This window comes from Bos indicus, chromosome 14 (assembly GCF_029378745.1).
Source record: "Bos indicus isolate NIAB-ARS_2022 breed Sahiwal x Tharparkar chromosome 14, NIAB-ARS_B.indTharparkar_mat_pri_1.0, whole genome shotgun sequence".
Lineage (NCBI taxonomy): Eukaryota > Metazoa > Chordata > Mammalia > Artiodactyla > Bovidae > Bos > Bos indicus.
Genome location: NC_091773.1, coordinates 81,533,015 through 81,555,017, shown reverse-complemented (window position 1 = coordinate 81,555,017; position 22,003 = coordinate 81,533,015). Strand labels below are relative to the sequence as shown.

Sequence of the window (22,003 nt, the reverse complement as noted above, 5' to 3'; positions counted from 1 at the left end):
CCAATAAGCCTTCTCTGCAGCTTTCATATTGTTCTTTGTATGTGCTGAAGATGGTCAGCTTTTAATTATGTAAGATAGTACTGTGATGTGCAGTATTCACTAGGTTAGATTTATGAGTAAAAGGCAAGTTTATAGTAAGTCTTAGAAGTTTAGATTATTTTTGTTTTGTATGCATATGTAGGAGAAACTTTTAATTTGTAACCAAAGTTATATTTTCATTGGATCTAACCTAAGCATTTCATAGACATAAAATCTATCATGAATATTCTGATGCATTGAATATTTCATAAACATAATAATAGTAGTCACTAATTTCATACCAGTGTTTTATCTCAGTGCCATGGATTTGTTGTAAAAATGAGGGGAGGGGAGGGACTTAAATGCGGCTTCATTTATAATTGAGATATTTAGGAAATTTAAGATATAAGTTAACTCTTATTTAATGATCTTCCCTGCTTTTTGTTTTTAGGTTACTCATTTTTGTTTACCTCAACTTCTTCCATTGCTTAAACATACCACATCATATCTTCATGAAGTTTTTGAATTTTATGAAGAAATTCTTACGTGTCGATACCCATATTCCTGTTTTAAGACTGTATTCATTGATGAAGCTTATGTTGAAGTGGCTGCGTATGCTTCCATGAGCATTTTTAGGTCTGTATCCAAATTTGAAATGACTAAATTAGGTTCATGATGTGAAGGTTATTGTGATCATTTTTAAGATGCATTTTGAACTTTTTCCCTTCAGTTTAGCTATGAATGGCTTTGTAGAAATTCTGTGTTTTCAAAATGTTTAAATGTAGAAAAGCATAAAGAAAATTTCAAAATAGCCCAAGAGAGTCAATATATTATCTTTATCCAGAATTATCTGCTACTAATACTTTATGTATTTGTTTTAGTCTCTTTTCTGCTTATGCACTTAAACAAATATACAAAGTACTATATGGATATTTAGTGGAGTTTTTGTCCTAGCACCATATAAAAATTTACTAATATCATCAGAAATTTGTATGTAAAAAAATGAGGAAAAAACTTTATTTTCTTTTTTCTCTTACCCACTTTATCTCCCTCCCTTCTTTTATTCCTTGAAAAGTTCACAGTTTGGAAGTTTTATGTCTCAGGATCGGTAATTTTTTTTTCTGCATCTATTTTCTCTTCTGTAAAATGGACATAGTAGTAGTGTTCCTGCATTCTTCAGAGTGGTTAGAAGATCTGATGGGTCAGGGTATTTGAAAGTAAATATTATAGGACAAAAGTTAATAGTATTATTAGGAAAAGATTTTTGAAATTAGAAGACCCCCCTTGTAAAATTACTAGTCTCTGATGAACATATCAATTTCTGATTGCTGCTGCAACTGCCTAGCCCCCAAAAAGAATATTCATATTTTTCATGGAAATTGGCGGGGAACATTACAGCCCGTACTTCAAACAAAAGTTACTAAAATATGGATTTCAGCTAAAATTTGAAAAGATGTGAAAGCTCTTGGGGAGAGTATTCTGTTTTTTCTCTGTTATATCTTAGTTGAATTCCATCATTTTAAAAGTGTGATTATTTTATTTTGATTGAAGAGTTATTTATTTCTTGGTTATAATTAGCTGTCTGCTCTTTGAAATTCCAGCACGAATCTGCTGCACAGTGCTATGATTATAGATGAGACACCTTTGACCAGAAGGTGTTTAGCCCAGTCTTTGGCCCAGCAGTTTTTTGGATGTTTCATATCCAGAATGTCTTGGTGAGTAATTTCAAAGTTTACAACTCCTGAGAAGAATCAGAAAAGTTTATTTTTATTTTCTTTTCCTGCAGCATAAGTTGAACTTTGTTCTAACTGCAGATAATTAACAGACACTATTCTGTATATGTTTAAAGGAAAAAAATGAGTATAAATTTTATCCTAAATTTTTGGCCATTTCCTCAATATGTCAGTATAATCAGTTCTGTAATTTTCAATAAGGTAAGAATTTTGATAGTAGCAGTTCCTTAAAGAACTGAATACATACTGTGGATACGAGGACTTGAGTGTGCAGAGAACAGCGGTTAGGGTCTGATGCCGGCCTCAGTGCCCTAGCTGTTCCTACGGTGAAGCAGTGACCCTCCACAGTGCTGACAGTGCTGTAGGGGTTCCTGTGAGTGCCTGGTTTTGAACTAATTTACTTGAAAAATGTGAGAAATAAAATACTTTTTGTTTTCTTTCTGATTAACCTGAGGTAAATTTGAAGAAACAGACAAATTCCCTTAAGATTATAACCTACGATTATAACATATATTGATAGTATATAAGTCTTGATTTCTTTTTGTTTTTTCTTTCTGGAGGGTGAAGGACAGAGGGTAAGGCCTCTTAATTTATTATTTCCTAAGACACATAGTTTCGCTAAAGAATAGTCTCTGAAACATGTAGGTAGAATATTTGAATGAATGAATAGATAAACATGAATATATACCTGAATGAACAGTGTCATTGTCTTTCCTCTTAAGAAACTAAGAAATAAGTGATTAAACTTCAGGTCTTAGGGTGCCACTATAATTATGCGCGGGGCTGGCAGTGCTGGAGTGTGGGCGTTGCAGAGCTGAGCCGTGTGGTCCTGGCTGTGTGCCTGTGGTTGCCCAGAAGTGGGTGGGCCTGGGGGAGGAGTTCTGCCAGAGGGAGCCCAGAGCAGGAGCCCCGAGACACGCGGGGGACAGCCAGAGGGAGTGGGGGACCAAACAGTTTCAGGACTTTTATCTTCTTTAAACAGGCAGAGAAGTACTTGCTATGCTTGCTCTGTTACCCTCTTTGGCCTTATCGGAAGAATTCTTATTATTAAAATAATAAAATTTATTATATTTTATTTATATTAAAATAAATAATATATTGTTATTTGGCTTTTTGCTTAGGTCTGATGAATGGGTATTGAAAGGAATTTCTGGTTATATTTATGGTCTTTGGATGAAAAAAACTTTTGGTGTTAATGAATACCGCCACTGGATTAAAGAGGTAAAAGCAGCTGGATCCATTTATCTACATAGAAGTCAATAAGACATGTTCGTGTTCTCCAGATTTTCCTTTATTTTTAGTAACTATAAAATACTTACTGTTAATTGAAAGCCCCTGATTTTTTCTGAAAAAAATGAGAATCGTTTTATAGAGACTTATCTATTTTATCTAGTTTCTGTTGCTATTGTTGGCCTCCAAAGACTTTTGCTAAGAATGAGAATAAGTAAGCTCCTTAAACATCAATTCAGCTATTAGATATATTCCTGCTCCTCACAGTAATTATTTTTAATGTAGTTCTGTGGCATTAATGTAATTTCTAAGGGCTTCCTAGGTGGTGCCAGAGGTAAAGAATCCTCTTGCCAGTGCAGGAGACACAAGCGATGCAGGTTCAATCCCTGGGTCGTCAGGAAGATCCCCTGAAGTAGAGAATGGCAGCCCAGTCCAGTATCCTTGCCTGGAAAATTCCTTGGACAGAGGAGCCGTACTTTCTAAATTTGTTTTGACTTAGAACCCAGATTCTGGAGCCAGTTTGCTTTCACTTTTATTCACTCCCAAGCTTTATGATTGGGGCTAATCTCTCCAAGCCTCTTGTATCAGGAGAGTAAGCAGTGGCGGCGCCCACACCGCGGGCAGGGCCTGGAGACACCCACGTGCAGTGCCCGCAGCACCCGGGTCGGAGGAGTACGCCCCGTACGCCGCCTAGTCCTGCAGGGCATTCAAGTTCTCTGTTGTTTCTGCATCTTTTCCCATTATTTAAAGATTTTGGCCAAACCAAAAAATCGATTGTATTTTGCCCAGCCCATTCTGTTCATATGTGTTTAATTATCCTGCTTATCTTCTCCCTTCTCAGTTGGAAAAAGTTTAGCCTTTAATACCCTCATTAGATGGGCCCTTTTTATTCTCCCTCTTTTCTCATTTTATGTACCTTGGTCATCTAAACCTGAACTCCAGTAAGTGAAAAAGTAATTGTCAAAACTCAAACACTGAGAATTAAGAAACAATCCATGTATCTACAACTGGACAAGTCCATTTTTGAGTTCAGAAACTGTTAATCAAGGGGGAAATGTGACATACAGCATTTATGGTATTCCAGGTACTGTTACAAACATTTTATAAGTAATAACCATCTTAAACTCCTAACTACTGTGTCATTATTTGCATTTTACAGAGAAGGAAACTGAGGCCCAGCGGACTTGCTTGGCTAAGGTTGCATAGCTAGTGAGCAGTAGATCCAGGCTCCAGACCTGGCCTTTCACTGCTTCACTGGTTTTTGCCACTTCTCTGTCCTGCTTGTGTGCTCTCTGAACCAGTCGTGGATTTTCAGCACAGTTATGGTGTCTTTCTTTTCCACTGAAACTTTTTTTTTTTTCATTTTGACCTGTGTCATATTAGAGAAAAATAGAGTTTTAAAATTATAGATTCCTGATATAATTTTATCCCTATCCGTTTTTACTTGCTTAAATCCTCCACCAGAAGCAAAATACAGAGAAGGAAGAGAGAAACTTGGAGAACGGGTCAGAGAGGTTGGGAAGAGCCACTAGGAAATGTGACTGGGCTGCCGGCCGCCCTGCGGTCCCACAGGAGACATGGCTATGTGGCTCCGTCTCAGCCAGCTGTGCAGTCTGCTTCGTTTATGAGAACACAACTACTCTCCAGATACATTTCATTTACTTTCGGAAATTTACGTTCTGATTCCAGGAAATTAGAAATCACAGTTTAGGTCTAAAGTTTAATATGGAAAATAATTTTCATTGGCCTCTGTTTTTACATCCTTAGGAGCTGGACAAAATAGTGGCGTATGAACTAAAAACTGGTGGAGTTTTATTACATCCTATATTTGGTGGAGGAAAAGAGAAGGATAAGTATGTTTATTGTTCAGAGATGATATTACAAACCTTGCTTTATGAGATTAGTCTTAGAATCACTTTTGTGCATAATGAGGCCCATACAGGCCACAGAAGTAGTCTATCCTGAGACCACAGATACCAGTAATATTCTCATTACTCCTTTCATTACTGTTGCATGAGGTGGCTGTAGATGGATTTAAACATTTAAAAAAACCTTTACATTAAAAAAAGAATTTTAAAAAGACAGTGCTTTTTTTTTCATGTTAATTTCCTAATGCTAATATTAATATATCATACTGTTCTCATAGAAATTTAAAAATATTGGAACAAGCATTTTGCTTATGTATCACTGATTAATTTTTTAAGTCTAAGTAGGTGGTTTCATCATCAACACAGCCTGCCTGTACCTGTTTATCTAAATGGCCAACTATCTAGACATTTATTTGCTCTTCCCTTTTATTTCCTTCTCTCGTTTCTGTTTCTTAAGTCACTGTAAAGGAAATAGCCATTTATAGCGACATAATGGTGCTAGCAGGAATTCTTCTTTGTCCTAGGATCCATGAGTTCACTAACAGAATATGAACTGAATTGGATGGGAAATTTTTTCTGTATTTTTACTATTAACTGGAATTTTATGTTTCCTTTAATTATAAATGTAGATAACAGTGCTGTGACTTTGCCAATGTAGAAATCATGAATGTCATCCTATCACATTTTAATTGTTAGCAGATATCTTGAGATATGTTTTACTCTCAATACGTTAAAATTGCAACAGTAGGCCACTGCTGCTGCTAAGTCACTTCCTAGATCTTGCTATTTGATGCGTTAGTAAACTAGCACATATATTGGTGATGTCATAGTTTTAAAAAATATTTTGATAGCTGTTTCTCATTATAGTTGGTTTCCTTTGTAAACTTGTATATTTTCTGTGCGTTTACAAGCAGTTTTTCTCTTGTGGTCTGTAGGATTGATGAGGCTACCCAAGTGTCTAAAAGTACAACAAAGGCTAAGCGACTGGAATTTGTTCTCCAGGAGTCTTTTCTTTCGCTGAAGCATGGTCACGGAGATAAGATTAAGTCAGTGGGAAGGCATAGGAGTTTGGAGTTAGACAAACTTGGATTTTTATAGTTACTGATTTTTGTGAGCTAAAAAAATTATATAGCCTTTCTAAGTGTGTGTGTATTTTAATGTGTCAAACAGTGATGATCTGCCTTAATCATAAGGGTTACTTGAGATAAAGCTTTAAACATAGTATGCACTCATCCAAATATTAGTTCCTTTCACTTTGTTCTCTTGACCGCCTGCTATCTGGCAGTTTCCTGGCTGTAATTAGAGCCTTCCCATTGTGTGCAAGTATTATTTACACTGAATGTTTTTACGTTGTTTTGCCTGTTTATTTAGTTCTGTCTGTATGTTTGATTTTCAAAATTTATGTGTAAAAATAGCAGATGAATGCATGTTCTTTGAGGAGATGCAAAACAGTACAATTTAGAAGCTTGTGGAATAAAAAGGAAAAGATCTTGTTTAGCCCTCTTTTACCACGTCTCACTCCTACCACTTCCTCTCCTTGGAGATAACCATGATTATAAATTTGGTATATTGTCTTCCAGACCTCTTTTTTTTTTGGCTTTTGTGTGTATATGGCAGTCACGAAATACACTTTAAGTATGCGTGTTACTGTACGCTCCTCTTTTTAAGAAGTCAGTTGTGTCTGTATCCTGGCGAGCAGTCCGCAGCTGTACACGAGCTTTGTTGTTGTTGCTCAGTGGGGTAGTTGTGTCCGACTCGTTGCGATCCTGTGTGCTACACACCAGGCTCCATGGGGTTCTCCAAGGCAAGAATCCTGGAGTGGGTTGCCATTTCCTTCTCCAGTGGATCTTCTGGACCAGGGATTGAACCCACTTTTCCTGCATTGGCAGGTGGATTTTCTACCACTGAGCCACCTGGGAAGCCATACATGAATTTACTTTGTTCTGTTTGCATGCTGTATGTACTATTCCATTATACCTTGGAGTTTATGTAACCCTTTTCATATTGCTATGCATAAGCTCAGAAGTAATAAGTTTAAAGGTAATTTTTCAAATATCAATTTAACAAATATTTTAAATTTCAATATGCTGTATTTTTTAAGGAAGTGTAATGACTCCCTGGTGGCTCAGATGATAAAGCGTCTGCCTGCAACGCGGGAGACCCGGGTTTGATCCCTGGGTTGGGAAGATCCTCTGGAGAAGGAAATGGCAACCCCTCCAGTGTTCTTGCCTGGAGAATCCCATGGACGGAAGAGCCTAGTGGGCTACAGTCCATGGGGTCGCAAAGAGTCGGACACGACTGAGCGACTTCACTTCACTTCTTTCACTTTAAATGACTATTCTTACATATTGATTGTGAGACAATAACTTGGTAACACTAATTTTGAAGGGTAATTTGTTGGTACCAATCGAAATTCTAAAATGGGTTCAATTTCTGTTATCATATAGAAATTATTCTTCTAGATATTTGCCATAGAGAAGTACTTCCATATGTATTAAAAGTTAGTCACTGTAGCAGTATTTGAAATAGTAAAAAAGTGTAAACACTTCAGATTTTCATGTATGTCATAAGTCTTTCTGCTGACTGTGCCTTTCGTTTACTGATAATCTCTTTCATCATGTTAGAATTTTTCATTTTTACATGGTCAATCTGGTCTTTAAGTCCTCTGGATTTTATATTTTTCCTTATGAAGATTTTTCCCATCGCAAGATTATGAAAAGAAAAATTTTTCCTTAATCTTTTTTAGTACTTTTATCATTGTTTTTGTTTTAGATATGTGGCCCATCTTGAGTGGTTCTTTGTGTGTGCTTTAACCTGGGGATATTGATTGGATTTGCATTGACTGTAGGAATGAATTTGGAGAGCATTGAATTATTTACACTAGGATGTTTCCATTTATTCAAATTTTCATTTATGTCCTTTCATAAAACTTTCTAATTTATTTATAGTTAAGTTTATTTTTAGATGTTTCCTAGTCTTCATTGGTCTCATACTAAGTAAATTTCTCAGGTATTCCCATGAAGTTTTTGACTTAGTGTCTTGATGTAGCCATGAAATGTATTATTTATTTCATTCAGATTTGTTACAAAACCTGTCTCCTCAGCCCAGCGCCCCACCCACACTTCTCCATAAAGCACCCGCACACGCTGTCCTGGGAGTACTACACTATGTTCCAGTGCAAAGCTCACCTCGTGATGAGACTGATTGAAAATAGGATCAGTATGGAATTTATGTTACAAGTAAGTAGTAAAAACTTGATAATTGTAAAGAAAGGTCTTTTCTATATGCATATAATCTGAATACTATTCTGTAGAATAGGAATCAGGGCATCTGGCTTTATAGCTGGAGTTGTTACTAATTAGCTATTTGTCCAGTAAGTAAACTGTTCTTTTTTAAAAAAAATTTATTTGTTGAAGGATAATTGCTTTACAGAATTTTGTTGTTTTCTGTCAAACCTACACATGAATCAGCCATAGGTACACATACCTCCCCTCCCTCTTGAACCTCTCTCTCTTCTCCCGCCCCATCCCACCCCTCTAGGTGATGCAGAGCCCCTGTTTGAGTTTCCTGAGCCATACAGCAAATTCCCGTTGCCCGTCTGTTTTACATATGGCAATGGAAGTTTCCATGTGCTCTCTCCATACATCTCAGCCTGTCCTCCCCTCTCTCATGTCCATAAGTCTGTTCTCTATGTCTATTTCTTCACTGCTGCCCTGTAAATAAATTCTTCAATACTATATTCCAAGATTCTGTATATATGTGTTAGAATACAATATTTATCTTTCTCTTTCTGACTCACTTCACTCTGTATAGTAGGTTCTAGGTTCATCCGCCTCATTAGAACTGGCTCAAATGTGTTCTTTTTTATGGCTGAGTAATATTCCGTTGTGTATATGTACCACAACTTCTTTATCCATTCATCTGTTGATGGACATCTAGGTTGCTTCCATGTTCTAGCTGTTGTAAACAGTGCTGCAGTGAACGATGGGATACATGTGTCTCTTTCAGGTTTGGTTTCCTCAGGGTACATGCCTAGGAGTGGGATTGCCGGGTCATGTGGTGGTTTTATTCCTAGTTTTTAAGGAATCCCCAGACCGTTTTCCACAGTGGCTGTATCAGTTTACATTCCCACCAACAGTGCAAGGGTGTTCCCTTTCCTCCACACCCTTTCCAGCATGTATAGTTTGTAGACTTTTTGATAAGGACCTTTCTGACCAGTGTGAGATGATACCTCACTGCAGTTTTGACTTGCATTTCTCTAATAATGAGCGATGTTGAGCACCTCTTCATGTGTTTGTCAGCCATCTCTATGTCTTCTTTGGAGAAATGTCTGTTTAGGTCTTTTCCCCACTTTTTGATTGGGTTTTTTGTTTTCTGATATTGAGTTGTGTGAGCTGCTTGTATATTTTGGACATTAATCCTTTGTCAGTTGTTTCATTTGCTGTTATTTTCTCTCCTTCTGAGGGTTGTCTTTTCTCCTTGCTTACCGTTTCCTTTGCTGTGCAAAAGCTTTTAAGTTTAATCAGGTCCAACTTGTTTACTTTTGTTTTTATTTCTGTTACTCTAGGAGGTGGGTCATAGAGGATCTTGCTTTGATTTATGTCATGGAGTGTTCTGCCTGTTTTCCTCTAAGAGTTTTAGAGTTTCTGGTCTTATATTTAGGTCTTTAATCCATTTTGAGTTTATCTTTGTGTATGGTGTTAGGAAGTGTTATAGCTTCATTCTTTTACATGTAGCTGTCCAGTTTTCCCAGCACCATTTATTGAAGCCGCTGTCTTTGTGCCATTGTATATTCTTACCTCCTTTGTCAAAAATAAGGTACCCATAGGTGTATGGAGAAGGCAATGGCACCCCACTCCAGTACTCTGCCTGGGAAATCCCATGGACGCAGGAGCCTGCTAGGCTGCAGTCCATGGGGTTGCTAAGAGTCGGACACAACTGAGCGACTTCACTTTCACTTTTCACTCTCATGCATTGGAGAAGGAAATGGCAACCTACTCCAGTGTTCTTGCCTAGAGAATCCCAGGGATGGGGGAGCCTGGTGGGCTGCCGTGTCTGGGGTCGCACAGAGTCGGACACGACTGAAGCAACTTGGCGGTAGCATAGGTGCAGGGGTTTATTTCTGGGCTTTCTGTGTTGTTGCATTGGTCTGTATTTCTGTTTTTGTGCCAGTTTTCCTGTTCTTTTTGTTTGTGTTTCCCCAGATACAGAGTGGGCATCAATACTTGACCCACGCAATGCAGGATTCTTATGAAGATAAAATTAAAGTGTGAGGTTAAAAGTAAAACCTTTATGCTAGGATTTTGTTTGGCATTATTTAGAATGTTAAAGATGAAGTGCCCCATTTAGAGATATTTTCAGCAGGAAAAAGCAAATTTATCTAAAAGATGTTTATTTTTTCTGTTGCTAAGTTCTCCCTTACGTTTAAGCAAGTTTTAGTGGAACTTGCTGAGATGTTCTAGTTGAGGTAATAGAAACCACTTGTATTATAAATGCTTAGCCATTTTTTTTCCATTGGTAATATTCTTAGAGGTAAATGAAAAATAACTTTTTAGTAATCTTTTTGAAAAAACATTTTAAATTTGCCTCAAAATTAAGTTTCTTGAATCCTCTATCCTTCACCTTGCCTTTGAAGAACAAAAATATCAAGTGAGAGGTGGTCTGTAAAGAGCCAGTCCACTCTTAGAGTGGCGTAAATCCACACGAGCGTTCTCAACTTCTTACAGCTCACGGCACAGTACATTATAATTGTATATTAATATAGTTCCTAAAAACACAGTGTCACTGTCTGGCCAGGACATCATTAAAATTCAGTTATGTTTAGAAGAATAGTTTTGTAGTCTGGCTGTTTAAATCTTCTCATGCTTTACTGCTCATAGTTTTTAACTAAAAACAGTCTTTGAAGTAAGATGTGAAGTTGTTGTCTTCTATGATTGTCTATAAGAAACTTACATTGCAAAGTGGGAATAGGACAGGATTGAAAGCGATGTATAATTGTGTTACACACATATACTAAATGATACTTTCTTACAGGTTTTCAATAAACTGCTAAGTTTGGCTAGTACTGCTTCATCTCAGAAGTTCCAGTCACATATGTGGAGTCAAATGTTGGTTTCCACATCTGGATTTTTGAAATCCATCTCGAACGTCTCTGGCAAAGACATCCAGCCTTTAATAAAGCAGTGGGTGTATCCTTTTCTGTAGTAGTTGAGCAAAGGAGGGAAGACTGTTTGTATAAGGGGAAGAAGGAAGAGCTTTGGGGGATAAAAGGAGGCAATTAATGGTAGATGTTGCCAGGAACTGTAAATCATTTCCTCTGAGGTGCCAACCAGTCACTGAGGTGCACACGCCCATACACATCTGTATTCGTGAAGTTTCGCTTCCTTTAAAGTGCCTCTTAGTGTATGAGTGCAGCAGTAGGCTTGATGATCAGGGAGGTAAATACACGCCAGACAGGCCTGTGGGGCCACTTGTAAGATGCAGTGGTGTCATGACTTCCCACGTGGCTGGGGTTGGCGCAGCCTGCATGGTATCTGGGAACTTTTCGGTTGTTACATTTTTTCATTTCAAAGCACTTTCTATATTAATAACCCTGTAGAGTGGTTTTGCTTCTTTCAAAAAAACTAATTCCTTCATGTTTCAGGATCTTTTTTTTTAATCTGGGAAAACATTTTTCGCAGGAATTTTGAGTGCTTTGCCACCTGGTGTACAGTGGGGTATGCTCTCGAGCTCTGCACTGGCGGGAATGTGTTTGAGAATCTCACACCCTGATGAGTACTGTGTTCTGTTTAGTGCGTGTTTGTCCCAGTATGCAGATTCCTTCACAGTTCTGCAGAGACCAGAGTGGAGTGGTAAAATTTTACGGAAGTTTTGCCTTTAATAGAAAGCGAAATGTCTTGGAACTGGAAATAAAACAAGATTATACATCTCCTGGAACCCAGAAATACGTGGTAAGTTTTTTTTTCCCCAAAATGGCCTTTTTGCACCACTTTCTGCCCAGTTTAAATAAAGGAAGGGCCTGTGGGTGGCGGGAAGGAGGGCCTGCTTTTAGAGGCCTTGGGGAAGCAGTCTCCCAGTTCCACCTCCTCCGGCACCGGCTGCCCTTCTGTGTCTCCACATGCAAGTCTTATACAGTGTTGTTTAACATCGTGGTGAATGTTCCTTACGTGTAAGAATACATGTGATTTGTTTTGTCTTCTCCTGGCACTATCTTTGAACGGCATGTCTCTTTTTAAAGGGACCACTTAAAGTGACAGTGCAGGAACTAGACGGGTCCTTCAACCACACACTGCAGATTGAAGAGAACAGCCTGAAACATGACATACCTTGCCATTCCAAAAGCAGAAGGTAGGCGTGGCCCACAGTGAAGCCCTGGTGTGCACCTAACTTTTAGATAGAGGACGTGTTATCGAGCATCTTTTTTTCCCATTTTACTTCAAGTTAGTATTACCAGATTCCTTATCTACTTTCTGTTCTTGACAACACTTTTATCCTTAGAATGAAACAATTAATTTTAAAATTTAAGTATGAGAATCCTTACTTTGTAGGAACAAGGGGAGGTGGAATGGAAGTTTGAGTTTTGGGAGCCAGGAAAAATTCAGGACAGATTGCTTAGGGTTGTACTTACTTATCTCATTGGATTAATAGGTATAGAAAATTTGGAGGAAATGAACATTGACTCTAAAGAAAGGAGCTTAGTACATACGTCATGAAAAGGCCCCTGCCTTCTCTTCCTGTGTCTGCTTTACCCCGCGTGTTCCCCTGCCTTCTCTTCCTGTGTCTGCTTTACCCCGCGTGTTCCCCTGCCTTCTCTTCCTGTGTCTGCTTTACCCCGCGTGTTCTCCTGCCTTCTCTTCCTGTGTCTGCTTTACCCCGCGTGTTCTCCGTGTCACCGTGGCCTTAAGAACCGGAGATGCCTTTCTAAGGCGCATTGCCAGCCCTGGTTCATCTTCTATTTACTATGCTTTTTCTTTACCACTTTTTTTTAACAGCCATTGGCACATACTCTGACTAATGAAAAACGAGAACATTTTTGTTCTTTGCTGGAGGAGTGTGTAGCAATGTCAGAATTTGAGGAACAAAAGTTTTTTACTCATGACTGCACTTAGGTCATCTCAAACAAGTATCTCGGTTGATTTTGAGTCCTTTAGAGAGCTTGGTTCTAAAGTCTCCCTGTAATCATTCTCGGTGAAAATTCTTAGTTCAAAGGAGATCCTTCTTCTTTGTGTTCTGTCCACCTTTGACATTGGGAGCATCTGATTGCTCCCCTTTCCATCACGTTTCCTTGGCTTTGTTTTCTCAGGAGTAACAGCGTGCCATCTGCTTATTATCTGGCGTGAGGAGCACAAGAAGACGGTGCTCTCTTCCTGTTTGTATTTGTCCTCACGTGACCATGCATTTAGTGTAGTGTCCAGAAGACTTAATTATTCAGGAGTAATTTGCATGGAGGCAGTTGCTTTTGTTTTGGCTCATCATAATCTTATGCATATTAATTAATTATGCATGTTAATCCATACTGTGAGGATGTTTTGTAGTTAACTTCTTCATTTCATATAAGACAGCACCTTGCATGTATAGCACATGTTCAGAATTATTCGTTTCTCATTTCAGGCCTATGTTGTTGTTTTTAATAAAGCATTTCTTTATTGGTAGATCTCTTATCTTCTTGTATAAAATTTCCAGGTACCAGTTCTTGGAAATATGTATATGTTTTAAGTTGACATTTAATTAGATATTTCTGACTTTTGTTAAACATTGATCAGGAAGACCTTTTAATATCATTTACTTCATTCTCTTAAGTTTCAAAGTAGACAGGTTTTGTTGTGTTTAAATTCCATTATATTGTCCCTCTCTTCCTTCTTAGAATATCTTTCAACACTACATGCGATTCTTAATTTGAACTTCAGCTGCTCTTTATCTCTTGTCAAAATTGGAAATGTCAGAATTTTCGAACTTACTTTTCATTAAATGTAGGAATAAGAAGAAAAAAATTCCACTGATGAATGGTGAAGAAGTTGACATGGATCTTTCTGCAATGGAGTAAGTTACTTAAATTCAAAGACACAGTATTTTCTGCATTCTCATTTGTTGTGTAGCATACATCTAAAAGTATGTAAATGTCCTGAAATTGGTGCTTCTAAAACTTTCAAAAGGCAAAAGAAACTTTATGTTGATAACAGATTGAACATAAAATTATAATTAATCAAACAGAGAAAAGTAAATCTAGCCTGGCCTGGATAAAATTCAGAGGAAATAGCCTTGCTTCCCCGGTGGTCTCTAGAGCAGTGCTTCTCAAGTTGAAGTGCGTGTGCAATACTTGGGGATCTCCTTAGAATTTAGTTTCTGACCCAGCATTCCAATTGAGTGCTGACGGCTTGCGTTTCCAGTGAACTCTCGGATGATACTAGTTCTCTTTGTCTTTGGACAGAGCCTCAGGGCACTTTGAGGCCTCCTGTGTTTGCAAAAAGCAATTTAAATCTCATTCTACATTTTTTTGTGGTGATACTTACTGATTGACAGCATTTTATTTTTAAATATAATGTAGCTCAAACTTTATTTTGCCTGTCCATATTGTGCCTGTGTATTTTTTAATGCCTATGTATTTATAAAAATGTAAATATTTATAAAAATAGAAAATATCTGTAATTGTTTACTAACTTGGGTACCAAATATCACTGTTATTTATTACACAGCTTATATAATCTTTTCATATCAAGTGTCTCACCTGTATTAAGTATCCAGTAGTATTTGTTGAATTGTATTAATATTTCAAGTGTTATTCTTTTGTTAAAAGAGACTAGTTTTTTAAAAACTGTGTTTGAGACTTTGAGAACTACCTGAGAATAAATTTGTGCTGTGCCTCTGAACTATGATTTCAGGACTTTCTATTTGATAATGATCATCATGAGACTAGCATTTTTTAAAAATATTGAAAGTCAGTGGAACAAGTTAATTTAGTAAATTAATAAGAAGTAACTTTAGTCATAGATTGATTTCTAATAAAGAGTGGCATTTGTAACCATTGTCAAGTGTTAAGCTTTAGGAAATAAAATGAAAAAATTTGGTCCCATTTTCCCTTTGCACACTGTGTAATCACTAATAAAGTCCCCAAATTATTATTTTCAGGTGGAGTTTTTTGTTTCAACAAGATTGATATAAGTTAGACATATTAAATATAATGGGAAAGTTGTCAGTGTGATTTATTTTAAAAAAAAAACAAATACAGTAAAACTCCAGGCAGTTTTGAATACTTCATGGAGAAGGAAATCTGGTTAATAAATGCTGTGTGTTTGTTTTATAAATATTTGAAGTGGGAAAGAGGGAAACGCGCCTGCTCTCTGCTTTCAGTGCCGACTCCCCTCTGCTGTGGATCCGGATCGACCCGGACATGGCGGTGCTGCGGAAGGTGGACTCTGAGCAGGCGGACTTCATGTGGCAGTACCAGCTCCGCTACGAGCGGGACGTGGTCGCGCAGCAGGAGGCCATCTCGGCCCTGGAGAGGTTCCCCACCCCAGCGTCCCGGCTCGCCCTCACGGACGTCCTGGAGCAGGAGCAGTGCTTCTACCGAGTGCGGATGGCCGCCTGCTTCTGCCTCGCAAAGGTGAGATTATTCGCAGTAGAGCAGGAGGAAAACGGCTAGTGCAGTAAAGAAACAACCCTGAAGAGCACTGAGACTGCTCTGCAGCAGCTCCTTTACTTGGTGGGTTGGTCTTCTTTGCCACATTCTTTTAGCAAGACTGATTTGAAAGAAACATGTTTTGACCTGAAAATAAATCGTGCGTTCAAGTCTTGTGCCTGTCAAACTGAAAGTCAGGTTTTAAAACCAAAGAGAATTTTCCCCATTTTATTGAATTGCCATGCACATTGTTAAAGCAAAGAATGTAAGCAGTTCCTTGGTTTGAAGGATATTTTACCTTATGGTACATGGCATTCATTCATTCATTAATTTATCCCACTGTGGTGGCGATTTCTTGTTGGTTAGAGCTTAGTATTCAGTATAGGGATATAGAGTTTAAAATGATAGATTCTATCATTTAACATTCTACAAAAGTTAATTTATTAAGAAAAGTAAATATTTTTCTTTAGATACAAAAAAAAAAGAAACATGTAACTATAGAACAAATGAAAATCAAAAAGCACTAACAGATATTCGACCAGAAATACTTACTAGGTTCCAGGTCTTTAAAAACATCTTGATGGTAAGTTTATTCCCATGTATTGACTGTCTTGCTTTCCTCACTGCTATATCCACTTGTCCAGTATTTCAGCAGATTATAATGATTTATATTTGTTTCACCTTTAATGGTAAATAGTGAGTAGTCAGACTCCTTTATCTACTCAGATATGTAAGGGAAATGTGCTTTTCTTTGATAATCACCTGCTGAGGGTGTAATTTTATTGCTTCTGTAAAGTTCTTGTGATTCTCTCAGGCTAAATCCTTAGCTGCTGCTGCTAAGTCGCTTCAGTCGTGTCCGACTCTGTGTGACCCCATAGACGGCAGCCCACCAGGCTCCCCCGTCCCTGGGATTCTCCAGGCAAGAACACTGGAGTGGGTTGCCATTTCCTTCTTCAGTGCATGAAAGCGAAAAGTGAAAGTGAAGTCGCTGAGTCGTATCCGACTCCTAGCGACCCCATAGACTGCAGCCTACCAGGCTCCTCCATCCATGGGATTTTCTAGGCAAGAGTACTGGAGTGGGGTGCCATTGCCTTCTCCGTAAATCCTTAGCAAATCCGTAAAATTACAGCCTGTGTTATTTAAAGTTAATTGTAATTTCATTCTTTTCAGCTATGGTTTTTATACACACTTAAATTAGGTTTCTTGGTGGCTCAGATGGTAAAGAATCTGCCTGTAATGCAGGAGACCTAGGTTCAGTCCCTGGGTTGGGGTGATGCCCTGGAGAAGGGTAAGGCTACCCACTCCAGTATTCTGGCCTGGAGAATTCCATGGACAGAGGAGCCTGGTGGGCTGCAGTCCATGGGGTCACAAAGAGTCAGACACAGCTGAGCAACTTTCATTTTCAAAGTATCAATAACAGAATGTATTTTCTTTGTAATGTGTTCTTACAGACTTAAGTGGTAGGACTGTATTTGCCTTATTTTTCAGTTAGGGTAGAGTTAAAAGCCTTATTTAAAGTCCATGGTGATGTTTCTACCTGATAAATTTAAAATATTAGAACTCATCTGCCTAAATGGATAAACTTAGAAGTCTTTGCAAAGAAGATTTCTTAAAACATAAAAAGAATGCTCCAATTTAGAGATTAATTAGTAGAAAATAGTTAAACGCGTACATAGAATTTTAGGAGGGGGGAGTTTATATATTTTCTTGGCAATGATACTGAGACACTGAAATATGTTAAAGTTTTAAGAATTGAAATCCTTGGGAATGAATCCAGTATATTGATAACTTTCAGAAAGCTGTTTTATTTATTTAAAAATACATTTGCCGTGGTGACGGAAATTATTCCATTTTCTAATTGTTTGCAGATTGCAAATTCAATGGTGAGCACGTGGACAGGACCACCAGCTATGAAGTCGCTCTTTACTAGGATGTTTTGTTGTAAAACTTGTCCAAACATTGTGAAAACAAACAACTTTATGAGCTTTCAAAGTTACTTTCTACAGAAGGTACAGCTTCCCTTCAGGTTTTTTTATAATTATTTTATGCCAATATCAGTATATATTCGTTTACCTTGGGGACTCTCCGAATATTATTTACTTTCTTACAAATTATTTTGTCTTTTTTCTCTTTTTGCTTCTGAAATACTTTCCAAAGTTTTGCTTGTTCTTTGGTTTTATGAACTGTGTGTAAGTGACTCACTGTCCACATTAATACTGAGGTCAGTAGAGATGGGTAGTTCCTGGGGGATGGAGAGGCTCGTGAGTCCTTCTGATGGCTGTCCCTGTCGAGGTCCATGTCAGTACTGAGGTCAGTAGAGATGGGTAGTTCCTGGGGGATGGAGGTGTGCACAAATCCTTCTGATGGCTGTCCCTGTCGAGTGTGGACAGTGTTTCTGGGCCAGAGACAGTGTGGCACACAGCTCCAGGTTAGCCCTGGCTCTGCTGCTCACTAGCAGTTTGCAAGAGGAGAAGTCTTTCAACTCTAAGCCCTGGTTTAGTCAATTGTAAAGTTTATCTTTTTGAGAATTAAATAATATCAAGCATGTGAAGGGTTTTACACTATATTTTTATCACATAGTAAGTTGTTTATAAATGGTAATTTAAAAAGTGGTGGTGTGATGAAGTCACTGTTTTAGGAAGCGGTGTGGGATTGGCGGGGTGGTCAGTGTTTGGGCAACTTGGAAATCACTTGTAAAATATTTTGAGAAACTTAATAATAACGAACGCAGAGATTAGATTAACTAGATTGAACTAGAAGGATTAAAGCTGAAGAGTATGAGAAAAGGGAGACATGTTAAGGATAAAGCAAGGCTGAGAAAGGGCATTTTAGGTTTTATTTTGTGTAGAGGGAGAAAAAGCTTGAGGCATGTTTGGCACAGACAAGAGAACCAGTGGAGGAGAGATGAAATGTTCAAGTGGAAGCAAGTAAATATGAAAAAGACAAGACAGGGCAAATTCTGAAGTTGTTAGAAGTGGGCAGGACATAGTTGGAAGGTTAATGTTAGAAAAGATAAAAACATTCCATTTCCTGAGGCAGGTAGAAACCAGATTAAATGAAATGGTAGGTGTTGAGGGGGCGGTTAAGCAAGTGCAGTTTGTGTGTGGAGGAGGGAAATGTGAAAGGACTGCCCAGCCACGCTGAGACACGCGTTGGGAGTGGAAATCATGACACAGCTATAGTGCATGTCGTCAGCAGAGCAGACTCAGGAGACCTGCGTTTGAGGAAAGCCAGTGTTGGTGTGATCAAAGAAGTCTGAGGCGTTCTGTTATTTTTAGCAGCTGAGCCGTTTGTAGTCCTTGAACGTGTTGCTCGGCTCTCGGTGTGTTGCTGCTCCACTAGCGTGTGGCCTGGAAGCGAGTTACCTCCCGAGCCTGTCGAGCACGGCCCTCACTGTGCCCGTGTTCTCCCACGGGCCGTGGGCCAGTGTGCACAGTGAGGGTTGTGACCCGTTAGGCAGGCAGTCATGAAATCAACTTGTAAGCTTTTTGTTTTTGTTTTTAAATAAAACAATAGGCAGTATCAGAATTAACACATGTAATAAGGGTAGGTACAAGTTGTTTTGGTTTTATTTTTTAGTTTGTATATGTGACTGTGTGTGTGTGTGTGTGTGTGTGTGTTCACTTGGGATGTAAACATATTTCTTAGTGTGGTTTGCAGTCAAAAAAAATGGAGAAGCCAGTGCTTTCAGACCAGTTCACCTTTCACATAATACTTGTAGTGCCAGAAAAAAGAATGAAGATTCGTGCTTAAATTTAAGTCCTATTTCTGTGAAACAGAATCTTTCCCCCAGTTCTTCCAGCATTGGTAACACCTAGTGTAACACTGACCGTCCTGTTGCTTCTGCGCCTTCAGCCTCGCAGAGGAGCCACGCTGCTTTTTGCCCACCAGTTTAGAGGGCATAGTTACTTTAATCAGAAGAGAGTATGGTCCAGTCTCTCTGTACTGGGGACTGTGATGTCCATTGTCTGTGGTTCTGCCTTGAGTTGGAATAGCTTTGCTCTGCTGCTGTTCTGGTAGAGGTTACCTCTGTGGGTCAGGCTTCCACCTCCTTAGAAAAGTTGTCTATGAAAACTTGAAAAGGGGAAAGTTGGATTTCAGGTAATTTACCGTTTTTCCTTAGGCTGAGAAAGATGGTACTGGAGAGTCTGTGTCTCTTGAGACAAGTAGTTGAATTCTGCTGTCCGCCTGTGCCTCTAGCCACTGTATCTGTGAGCCCTGAAAGTGGTGCTCAGCAAGCAGCTAGCTAAAATAACCCACCGTAGATGGCAGTGGAGTACAGACTGAATAGTGGTCTGTCTAATGCTAAAGCCCACACATCCCTTTTCCTCTGTAAATCACAGAGCTGGATCTGCATGACATGTCCCTCTTCCAGCAGGTGGGCTGCCCAGTGCCTCCAGCTCGGCAGCTCTCCCCTGGGGTTCCTGCTTAGCACTCTTGCCAGAGTGTTTGAGGCCTGTTCCCATGGGAGGAGTAGGAGCCAGGGGGGCTGGGCGCCTGGACTCCCCCCAGATACTGTGTCAGCCCCAGGGCAACCCTTTTTCAGCGTGCACTGCATTGAATTATAGTGATGAAAATTGAAAACAAGTTTTTTTTTTTTGTAGACTATGCCAGTTGCGATGGCCTTATTGAGAGATGTTCACAACCTTTGTCCCAAAGAAGTCTTAACATTTATTTTAGACCTAATCAAGTACAATGACAACAGAAAAAATAAGGTACGTTACTTTAATGTTAATAAAACTAGCCAGTAGTATTTTGTTTTCAGAGAAATATTTAGACTGTGAAATCATTGTTGTGTCCATGGGACTTGAAATTTCTAGAGATAGAAACATACAAATATGATTTATTATAATAACCAGATATCTGAAAACCAAGATTAGTTGATTTTTAAATGTTCCTTATACCTGTTATAAGGTGCAGAGAGTAGCACATCAAATTTTGGAAACTCACCTGACATCTATTTTGGTGAAGTCTGACAGCCCAATTTTATTCTTATTCCTTTTTTCTTCTGTCAGAAAACAGTTCCTCTTGGATGACTTGTTCATTGATAAATTTGGCTCGTTTCTTTTTTTTAACCATAATGTGTGTTTTATCCACAGTTTAGTAAATAGCTGTTGAATGCCATGCTTCAAAAGTTATTTCACCTTACTCATTATCATTCTAGCAATCGGCAAGTGTTTTTGAGAATATATGCTGTGCCAGGCAGTGTACCACGTTAAATAGAAAAAGAAAGGCATGGTGGTTGCCATCTCACATTTCATTTAAAGTAAACATGTATTTGGGACTTACCTGAAGGTCCAGTGGTTAAGACTCCACGGTTCCACTACAGGGGGTGTGGGTTCAGGGCCGGGCTGGGGAACTAAGAACCAACATGCTGCACAGAGCAGCCAGAAACAAACAGAAGAACTGTGGAAGAACTGCTGTATATATGGCAGTCTGATTCTGGGCCCTCAAGGTTTCAGCCTAATGAGAAAATCCAGCAAGTCAGCAGCTAGGCCTCTTACCGCTGTAGTGCAGGAATGGAGGAACGGTGGGGCACCAACAGTGCTCTGGTGAGGCGTGTGCGCAGACTTCTGGAGAGAAGGTGGTTGTCCACAGGAACAATGGAGCTGCAAATGTTCTTGCAGAAAACTTACAAACGTTATTTAAGTAATCTCTGAATACAAATGACCCTGCTGATAGAATTAATTTTCTTGCTCCATGTTCAAATTTCTAGGCCAGTACATCTGATTTCCTGAGTTTAAATCAAGTCAGCTGGGATTGCTTTCAATTAAATTAGTCTTCTGGGAATTGACTGGGATATGGATTTAGAAATTTCATTCATTTCGGGGGATAGTTTCCTCCATTTTCTCTGCTTCTTTTGCTACAACTCCTATTCTCTTCTACACCAGCCCTCCAGCTTCCTTGTGCATTCTTTCCTATTTTTTAACTTTTTTGCTCAAAATTTCAAGTTTTTTTTTTTCCATTTTATATTCCAATTTAATTTTGATTCTGATTGCCTGCATATTTCTTTCTTTTAAACATGTATTATGCTGTTGGAAGGCATATCATTGGTTATTTCTCAGACTATGTTAATGATAACTTTTGAACTTTTTTCCCTCTACTGGTTTTCGTTTCTTTGCACATTCTTATTTCCTCCAAGCTGCTTTCCCCGCTTTGTTCTGGTCTCTATGTTGATGCTTTCTGCAGATATCTGGTGACCCTTGGTTAGATGTCTTAGTTGAGAGTGGAACACAGAAATAGCTGATTCGAAACTCTGTATTACCAGCACGATTTGTGAACTGCAGTCTTCCTTTTAGACGTATCTGGCTAGATCACTATGAGCGTGCCTTACATGTAGTAAACATTCGTCAACAAGCTAGTGTCTTCAGTTCCATTCTTCAGTCGCTCAGTCGTGTCCGACTCCTTGAGACCCCATGAACCACAGCACGCCAGGCCTCCCTGTCCATCAGCAGCTCCTGGAGTGCACCCAAACCCATGTCCATCGAGTCGGTGATGCCATCCAGCCATCTCATCCTCTGTCATCCCCTTCTCCTCCT

The 22,003-nt window shown here is 38.9% G+C and overlaps 1 protein-coding gene across 6 annotated transcripts in view; it reads left to right on the top strand.

The window, feature by feature from the left end:
* TAF2 (TATA-box binding protein associated factor 2) overlaps positions 1–22,003 on the top strand; it is an 88,307-nt gene that overhangs the window by 28,865 nt on the left and 37,439 nt on the right. For all 6 annotated transcript variants that reach the window (XM_070802971.1, XM_070802974.1, XM_070802973.1 and 3 more), the window contains 12 exons: positions 470–654; positions 1,620–1,733; positions 2,873–2,972; positions 4,749–4,834; positions 7,953–8,088; positions 10,883–11,037; positions 11,685–11,799; positions 12,087–12,196; positions 13,823–13,888; positions 15,197–15,449; positions 17,333–17,473; positions 20,069–20,179. In XM_070802971.1, coding sequence (XP_070659072.1) covers positions 470–654; positions 1,620–1,733; positions 2,873–2,972; positions 4,749–4,834; positions 7,953–8,088; positions 10,883–11,037; positions 11,685–11,799; positions 12,087–12,196; positions 13,823–13,888; positions 15,197–15,449; positions 17,333–17,473; positions 20,069–20,179 — 1,572 coding nt within the window. The remainder of the gene's footprint in view (positions 1–469; positions 655–1,619; positions 1,734–2,872; positions 2,973–4,748; positions 4,835–7,952; positions 8,089–10,882; positions 11,038–11,684; positions 11,800–12,086; positions 12,197–13,822; positions 13,889–15,196; positions 15,450–17,332; positions 17,474–20,068; positions 20,180–22,003) is intronic.